Source organism: Opisthocomus hoazin, chromosome 2 (genome assembly GCF_030867145.1).
Source record: "Opisthocomus hoazin isolate bOpiHoa1 chromosome 2, bOpiHoa1.hap1, whole genome shotgun sequence".
Classification (NCBI taxonomy): domain Eukaryota; kingdom Metazoa; phylum Chordata; class Aves; order Opisthocomiformes; family Opisthocomidae; genus Opisthocomus; species Opisthocomus hoazin.
In genome coordinates, this window is record NC_134415.1 from 21427903 (window position 1) to 21436814 (window position 8912).

At 46.6% G+C, this 8912-nt stretch overlaps 2 protein-coding genes across 6 annotated transcripts in view; one reads left to right on the forward strand and one right to left on the reverse strand.

The window, feature by feature from the left end:
• The window catches only part of TTC7A (tetratricopeptide repeat domain 7A), a 181905-nt gene extending 179756 nt beyond the window's left edge, over window positions 1–2149 (reverse strand). For all 5 annotated transcript variants that reach the window (XR_012763068.1, XR_012763070.1, XR_012763069.1 and 2 more), the window contains exon 1: window positions 1984–2149. Coding sequence is in view for 2 of the 5 variants with exons in the window: in XM_075412838.1 (XP_075268953.1) it covers window positions 1984–2149 (166 nt within the window). In the remaining 3 variants the exon portion in view is untranslated. The remainder of the gene's footprint in view (window positions 1–1983) is intronic.
• A 743-nt stretch (window positions 2150–2892) lies between these two features.
• MCFD2 (multiple coagulation factor deficiency 2, ER cargo receptor complex subunit) lies at window positions 2893–6785 on the forward strand. The gene is made up of 4 exons (XM_075412845.1): window positions 2893–3002; window positions 3691–3839; window positions 4567–4726; window positions 5245–6785. The coding sequence occupies exons 2-4, from the start codon at window positions 3697–3699 to the stop codon at window positions 5374–5376; spliced, it is 435 nt and encodes a 144-aa protein (XP_075268960.1). The 5' UTR covers window positions 2893–3002; window positions 3691–3696; the 3' UTR covers window positions 5377–6785.
• Window positions 6786–8912: the final 2127 nt, after the last annotated feature.

An 8912-nucleotide genomic window follows, 5' to 3' on the forward strand; every position in this document is an offset into this window, starting at 1 on the left:
GAAATTCTTTCTATTTTAAAATCCATTCTTGTTCATAAAAGAGAAACTCAAACATAGGTAGCAGCACTGGATACGGCACAAAGCATCATGCGACATTGCTATCGTGCTAAAAGAAAAAGTTTCATCTGTCAGTGTACTTGGAGCTCTTGCATGATGAGTCCAGTTCTGCATTCATTTATTCATAAAAGCAGCATCTCAAACAGCTGACTAGTGGGTCAAGCAGGGTAAAAAAATCTTTGTAGATCAAAAAGCCAAGTCCTACATTTCATTTATACTTCACATTTCAAAGTCTAAAATTCTAGAATGCAGGAAAAAGAGGACAGTGTATGTATCTCTATATATTTTCAGTCCATGGGACAACTTTTCCCCAGTTGCTACCTATACATTACATAAGGCATTAATAATCAACTCTGGAGGGCTTTTTTGGTTTTGATTTTTTTGTTGTTGTGGCTTAAGTGTTCAGCTGCATAACAAATTGTAACCATAGCTCTTCCTGCCCAACTGCAGGTCTACAACTAACTTGCATGAACAAAGTATACGTGCACAAAATGGCCAAGTGCAAATGTTCAAGTATATTCTCCCCGCAACCTCGCATGCAGCCATTTCTATGCAACACTGAAGAGCTCTCAAGTAATCACTATCTTTTAACCAAACTTAAGGAATTACATAAATCCATATGTAACAAGGAAATAAATACACACAATAACTCAAAGCAAATACTAGTATTAAAAAATCCCATCCAGACATATTATTGTTTCTAGAAACACAAAACTGCAGTTAGTCCCTTGCTGGAAGAAAAGTTCTGTACCAATAACAAAGCACTACTCCTTCATAACTAACAAGTTACGATGACATAGCATCAAATTAAAAACCAATGTTTTTACAGCAATCATACTGTTGTGATGCCTCTTAATTACAAGGGAACAAACTAATATGAACTCTCCAACTGTTAATGCCCCCAAACCGCGCAATGACCTCTGCGCCTGGGAAGCACTGCTGAAATCCGACTGAAGTTCAAAGGTTGGACGCCACATGGTTCTCAAAGCAGGGTTCGATCCGCATGACACATACACTTGGACAGCCTTGTAAATAAACACGTATTAAGCTACCAACATCTCCTCTCACCGTGCTTTCCCCCTGTGAAGTTTACTGCACCCCCGCAAGCTTCAACTACCTCTCAGGGCACATACTAGAAGCACTCCTTAAAGAAGCGGGTTAATCCATAGAAACGGCTCCTCTGACAGAGCCTCCGGCACCAGCGCGGTGCCTAGGATCCGGTCCGCTTCGCAACTTACTGCTCTTGGCGACAGGCACGGAATTTTATACTCCTAGGCTAGACTGCCTCACTTCTCACAGCCGATTTCATCTGAAAACGGCCAAGGCAGCCCGTTACAGCAGTAAAAAAAGGTTCAGAGCACATCTGCTATTTGTGAATCCTGCCTGACATGTGACAGCTACTCGGGCGAGCCCAAGCCTTGAAACACAGCAGTGTTCCTCAAAAACCTCGGGAGATAACTTAGGGGCATCCAGAGTGGAGTGCGGAGGGGGCAAGGGGGACTCGGCATCACGCGTATCGAGGCGCTGAACAGAGAAATTCCCAGCCCGGGCCCGACGCCGGCCGGCAGCCCGGCCACAGGCCGGCCGAGCTCGTTAAATTCCAGCCGGGCACCGGGCGAGGAGCCCCTCGCTCCCACCGACAGCCCCGGACCCCGCAGCCCCACCGGTTCGGAACCGCTCGCACCGAGAGGAACAACCGAGTTTCCTCCCCTCTCCCGGGCACCCCTCCCGGCCCAGAGGCCGCCGGGGGACACCCCGCTCCCTCCGCCGGCACCCCGGCGCTCCCCGGCGCCCTCCCGCAGCCCCGGGAGACCGGCCAGCCGCAACCCACCGGGCCGGCGCTGCCGAGCCCCGGGCGGCGGCTCGGAGCGAGGAGCCGGCCGCCCCGCCCTGCCCCGCCCGCCCCCCGCCGCCGCGGCCGCTTACCCGCGTCCTGCGCGCCCCCCGCCGCCGCCACCGCCTTGCGCGGGGGCCGTGCCGGCGGCAGCAGCTGCTGGGCCAGGAGCCGGAGCTGGCCCCAGCGCCCCTCCGCCCGGCACCGCTCGATCTCCCCCTCCAGCTTCACGTGTGAGTGAGCGCCCCTGGCCGCCATCTTAGCGACGCCCCGCCCCGCCCCGCCCACCGGCCCGGCGGGGAGTCCCGCGCGGGCAGCGCCCGGGGCGTGTTCGAGGCTCCCGCCCTCCGTCCCTCCCTCAGGTGCCCGGCGGGCAGAGCGCGGGCGGCTCGGCTCCCCGCCCGCTCGAGGCGGCTCCTTCACGCAGAGCCGTGCCTCCGGGCGGGCGGCCGCCGGCACGGCCCCGCCAAGGCCAGAGCGCCTAACGGCTGGCAACCAGCCCCCCACCGGGGCCCCGGGCTCCCTTCCTCGGCGGGAAGGGCCGGGACGCCGCTCTCCCACCGAGTCCCTCGGAAGCCACCTAAACCCCCGGGGCGTTCATAAAACCAGCGGGAGCGACGGCGGGGCGGGGCGGGGCGGGGCGGGGCGGGGAGGGGGCTGCACGGGGCCGGCTCCGCCGCTCCCTTCCTCCGGGCTCCGCCGGGGAACGGCTGCCCGGGCTCTCCGGAGGGGCGGGGCGGGTCGGCGCGGCCGAGGGGCGGGGCCTCCCGGGCCGGGAGGTGACCTGTCCCCCCGCGCGCCCACCTCGACGGCCGCGCGGCCGGCCCCGCCCCGCGGTGGGCGGGGCGCGGCACTCCACCTGTCCCTCCGCGAGGCTCCACGTCGAATTCGAGGAGCGGTGACGTACCTGTCCCCCTTCCCCCCGCTCGTCGGAAAGGCGCAGCCAATAGGCGGGGAGGCGGGGAGGGGCGGGGTCGGGAGTGCTGCGCCTGCGCCCTGCCGGAGGTGAGGCCGGGGATGGTGGGCGGCCTGCTCGCAGCTCGGCCGCGCCCGCCCGTCACCCGGCGCCCGCGGGACGGACGGCGCGGCGCCGGCCGCCATCCGCCGCAGGGTACGTAGCCGAGGCGGGGAGCGGGCTGCGCCGCGGGCTGGGCGGGGGGCGGTGGCGGCGGGCCCAGACCCGTGGGGGCTGAGGCGGGTGGCGCGGTGTCAGCAGCCGGGGCCTCCCTCCGGCACCGCTCCGCGGGGCAGGCAGCGGAGCGGATCCCGGCACCTCTGGCGGGGCTCTGAGGAGCCGGTCCCCGCCCGTGGTTGGGGGGGTGGGCTAGGTGGCCTTTGGAGGTCCCTTCCCACCGAGACCACCGCTCTGCGGCTTTTAACGTCGTGTATTGATTGAGGGCCTGCGGTCTTAGCGGGTCTCCTGGCGAGGCGCAGCCCCTCAGGTACCGCAAGCGGCCTCTGCTCCCGTAGCTGCGGGGCAGGCCTGCGTGCAGCTGGCGCCGCTGGCTGTCTCGGAGCTGTGTGGAGGCCCAAGCATGGCAAAAGAGTGTCCATTCGCTGCATGGGGAAAGAAAAGTAATTTTCTGAAAATTACTGCATGCTTCCTTGAAATAGGCACCCTCACTGAAATTCTTAATTGGAGCGCTGTGTTTTTCTGCTTGCTAAGTGCTTGAAATGAAGCGAGTTCTGCTGTTCTGTGACTTCAGTGGGGTTATATCTAAGCACTCGGTAAATCTGCTGAAAGTAGTTTGTATTTCTCATCTGTTTTTTTTTGTGGGGGGATGTTTTCCTTTTTGTAGAAGATCATGATGGCCCGAAGGATTTTTAGAATACGTGTGCTGTTCTGCTTTCTGGCTGCATTCTTCATCTCTGCCCTAGCTGAGGAACACGTAGGAGAGAGTCAACATGCAAATATTCGCCTTGATAAGAACTTGGTACAAGATAAAGAGTATGTGTTCAGTGTTCTAAAAATGTAAACTTTACTTTTTAATGATTTGCTTATCTCTGAAGTCTGGTTACATGAGCTGGACTTAAGCCTAGGGCACCCTCTTTTCTCAGGATGTTGTCTGACTAGCTAGACTCAGATATGAGACATGTTTGCTTGATAAGTTTGTGGAGATACGACACCTAGAAAGGTGTCTCTGCAGCCTTCAGCCCTACTTCTACTATACAGAATTTCTTATAGCAATCCTGCTTACCTAGATCAGCATACTTTAGACAAAATCATATTCTGAACAGGTAGAGTGAGAGGTTTTTTCTGATTTGCTTCGTCATCTAGAGAAAACAGTGGCAGCAGCAAATGAAACTCCCTAGAATACTTCATGTTTGACTGGGAAAGATCTTCCTCCAGTTCCTGTGCTTTGGAAGACAGCCAAAAGGAGATTTTTGGGCACTGCTTCAGCTGTTTTGATAACATACTAAGTGGACTGGAAGAAATAGAAATAGCTGTCTAAGGTATCAGAGGCCACTGCAGCACCTGTAACAAACAACCTTTGTGCCCGTTTCATCTTAGTATAAAACTGTAGCTTTTGGTTCTCCTGGTTGTCCAGGGTGCTTTTAGAGGTACAGTATTTCCCGTGTGCTTGACTGTCTGATCAAAGACTAAATGTGATGTAAACAGAGCATTAAATATTAACTGACAGATACGTTGTGGGTTTTGGGTTTTTTTTTCTTAGCCACATCATGGAACATTTGGAAGGTGTTATTGAGAAACCAGAATCTGAGATGTCTCCACAGGAACTGCAGCTTCACTATTTCAAAATGCATGATTATGATGGCAATAATTTGTTAGATGGGTTGGAGCTTGCTACTGCTATATCACATGTCCACAAAGAGGTAGGTGGAATTTTGTAACGGCCTGCATGTTTGGAAACAGTTCTGACTGTCTAAAAGTTGTCACCTAGTACGGGGTGATACTAAGAATTTACTGACTTTAAGCCTGATATGTTTCACTACTCTGTTACTGTCAAGCTCTGCATTTGCAAGTTCTGACACACAGGAAGATGTTTCTGTACTGTATAGAAACTATAGTGTCTGTACTACATTAAGATCCAAATGAAGAACACATCTGATTATTATTCATCGTTATACACTGCTGTTTAGCTCTCAGAACTTCTGGCTAAGAATATTAACTGGATACAGAGTGCTTGTTCTGAAGTCCAGAGAAATTGGACTTCATACCGTGCGCCTGGTAAAAGTTTCTTATATTGGTATAAATGATTACATAAAGCTTAGTGCCAAATTAGGCACCAAACATGAACAGCTTAACAGAAAATCTGGTGTCGGTAATCTGTCATGTGTGCCTTTAGATGGTAAACATTGCTGAACTGTTCAATGTGGTTTTGTTTTTCTAGGAAGGTGGTGAGCATACCCAGGCAATGAAAGAAGAAGAGCTGATTAGTCTGATAGATGATGTCTTAAGAGATGATGATAAAAACAATGATGGATACATTGACTATGCAGAATTTGCAAAATCATTGGAATAAGGTTTTGTAGGGGGCTTGTTTCTCATTCTAACTATATGGAAATGTGAACCAGTATAATGTGATACATCACTGTCTTGTATCAACCTCTGTGCTGTGAGAAGCAGGGGTGCACTGGCTCCAGCTGAATTTATTTGAAAGTTGTGTGTGTTGAGAGACTGGCCAGCTCCGGGCAAGAGTCGTGTTTGACTAAACGTAGCTCCCCATTTGAATCTTGAAGCATGGAAGCATTGACAGTACTCACATAAGGTGCAGCTGGCAAACTCTGCAGTAGTTGTGTATGAGTACTAAATAGATCATATACAATCTAAATTCCAGATTTTCTGTCATTGGATTGTGTAGTACTTGTTTGCTTACGTCTTCTGTTTAAACTTATGAAATACCTAGAAAGGAAGAAGTGTTTAGTGCATACAGTTGTATTTCAAGGAGAAGTGCCCTTCCCACTAATTTCAAAGGCAACTTGCATGTAAGTACACATGCTTGAAACAGCAATTGTAGAGGAAAAGTGTTTGAATGTGGTTTATGTTTGAGGTCCGTATGATACCCTATGGACTTCAACACCGTCTTTGAAGAAATTGAGTATGTTTAAATATGTATACTTCGTAGCATACCTTTACATTTTACATATATATATACACATGTGTTTTTCAATTTATTCTTGTCCTTCACAGATTTAATTTTTATATCTTAATCTACTGGGTTTTTTCCTCTACCTTCAGTGGTGTTTTCTTAAGAAAATGAAAGTATTTTTATTACATTTAGATGTTGTATGAATGCTCTATGGCATTTACTAGGGTAGCTTCTGCTATCGTTTCGAAGGTCACGTTGAGAGTAAACCAGTTGAGTATAAAAGCTTCTGTTCAATTTGTTTTTTACAGTATTAGCCAGCAGGATAATCTAAGTGAGCAAGTAATGCTGCCTTGTTAAGGTTAAAGTTCATATTCCTTGACACTTAAATTATGATATTACTTCCAGGTGGTATTTCATAACTAACAGTTTCAAGATACTTGAGTGCAAATTAACATGATTCTAGGAGTGTTTTCACAGTCTTGACTCAATACTTGATAAATCAAGCAGTTTAAGGATATTAGAGAAGTGATGTATTGCTGCATTATTGATATTTGGTGACTAAAACAACTGAAATCTTAAATTGCATTCAATCATTATCCATTAATAGAGAATCTAAATGTTAGCATATTTCTGTAAAATGTATAAAGAGCTATTTTCTGTACAAAATTATTCTTATACAAGAGAAACACATTTGTAAAAGAAATTATTTCCTCTGTTTAAATGTTTGTGCAGTGAATTCTCAGTGTCGTACTTTTTTCTTGTACTAATTATTTGTTTTAATACCTTTGTGGCCAGGGTTGTGCAGGTTGTAGAAGCAATAAAAATGATTTGAGGCTTATGCATTCTGGAGCTAGACACACAAGGCTGGAAGTCCTGGTGAGAAATGCAGTTGGTTTTCTGACATATTTTTAAGCCCATCTCTGTTACGAGCAGTCGTCTTAAAAGAAAGTTCTTCTTTCAGTTAAAGCATTTTTCAAGGATGTCTTTTGAGGGTAATTAATCTGAAGTGAATTTTGAATCAGAAGAAAGTATAGAAAATGCTTGCTGGTTGGAGGGGAGAAGAGGTTAAACTCATCAGCTTTGAGCACTTAAAGCAGGTTGCCTGTAGACCTGCCAACTCTTAGGTGCTTATTGCATAAGCTTCTGAGTTTTGGATTTATTTGGAATGAAAGAGCAAGGCCAAGGAACTGACTTTTATGCACTGTTCTTAAAAATGATGATTTTCTTATCAAGTGCTGTCTGTAAGCATAGTCCAGCAATGACCTGTGGGGCACATTTATAGGCATATGTTGTATTTATATACATATTTATTAACTGCTATTGCGTGTGGCAAAAGACATGCACCATAGAAGCTTTATATCAGAAATTATTATGAAAAATGCAGGTAATGTGAACATTGTTTACCGGCTATTTTAAACTTGCTTTTAAGGGTTCAGAAGTATGTATAAACAGAAAAAATATTTACCGAAAATGGAGAACAAAATTGGCATGTTTGATTTCATAATGCATCAAAGATCAAAACAAAATTGCTGCTTTCCTAGAAAGAATAGTTCAAGAAATGCTACCCAAGCTGAAACCTGCAGCATCATGTTGTTACTCAGCCTCCTAAAACAAATACACGTGCTTAATGAAGTGCACTTAAAGATAAATGGTTTAATGGCTGTCTAGGGAGCTTTCTCAGTTACTAAGTAGAAAAGAGCAAAATTGCTGAGAGCCAATGGTGAGTCAGACTTTTTTTTTTTTTAAATATATTTAATTTGTATGCTAGTTGTAGTTCATGCAGTACCTTAACTGTACTGGTACAGGTCATATATCCATACACTATTTTCTATTTCATATATAATTCTTATATATATTCTACATTTATATATATTTTTTCTATTTCATATATATAATATAGAAAATATGGCCTTTACAACAGAAGTACAAATCAACTATAAAGCTGTTTCAGCTTCCGTAGAACAGTACTATCTCCATTTCACAGGTAAGATAAATAAAGCAGGAAGGGTGTGTGATTTACTGAAGGTCAGTCACATCCCTGACAGAAACAGAAAACCAGGAGAATGCTGTTGTGTGTGACATTCACCGCTTCCTAGTCTATGATCTCAAGGGATGGGGGTTAGTTTTCGAATTAGAGGAGAACACTTCTGACCCTGCATTACTGCATACTATGTGCTCAGTTTAAAGTATCTAAATTATCTGCTTTTACCTCACAAAATATTGCATACTCTAGTAGCTAAAGAAAATATTTAAAATTGTTCTTGAAGCACTCCTAAACTGAGCTGGTTTTTATTAGTCCATCTAGAACACAGTCTGCATATGAAGGAAAAAAATCTCAACTGCTTGTCCAGTGCCCGTCAGAATGCTGTTAATGACAAGAATGACTGCCTAGAATTTCCCAGCAACAGTTTTGTCTGCACATTCACGCAAACTTTACTTACCTTTTCACCTATAACCTCAAAATGTCTTAGATTCATCAAGGAATGGTTACAGAGTTATAAATCCTGATTTTGTCCAAAGTGGTTTTTAATACTAAATTCACAAGCAGAACAGGAAATCAGGAGTAGTGTCATAATCAAAACAGCCACTAGATAGCGTGTTGACACTGCACATTGGTTCCCTGCGGTGCTTCAACAACCTGGATTTCACCAAACCATCGCCACTACTCTCATGATAGGCAAGGCTTGCTCCTCTCTCTTCCAGCACCACATTGGCAGTATGATGCCTACATTTTTACTAGTTTACACCTGTCATAAAAATTGACCATAGCTGGGACTGGTTACTGATAATTACTTTTTGTTGTTTAGGGAATCCAAATTGACTTGAAGTGATAGTAAAGAAAATTGCGTTGTAATATTGTCAGTAAAAATAACTGTGTAACAGGAAGGCTTTCTACTATAAGCACCAGGCTTGGCCTGACTTCATGACCATCTCTAGCTGACCTACAGTGGTCTCAACCAACATTAAAG

Excerpts from the sequence above, each read along its gene's own strand:
- MCFD2 (XM_075412845.1), top strand. The coding sequence starts at position 3,697 with ATGATGGCCCGAAGGATTTTTAGAATACGTGTGCTGTTCTGCTTTCTG. Across the intron at positions 3,840-4,566 it reads AACTTGGTACAAGATAAAGA|CCACATCATGGAACATTTGG; the intron begins GTATGTGTTCAG and ends TTTTTTTCTTAG. Across the intron at positions 4,727-5,244 it reads TATCACATGTCCACAAAGAG|GAAGGTGGTGAGCATACCCA; the intron begins GTAGGTGGAATT and ends TTGTTTTTCTAG.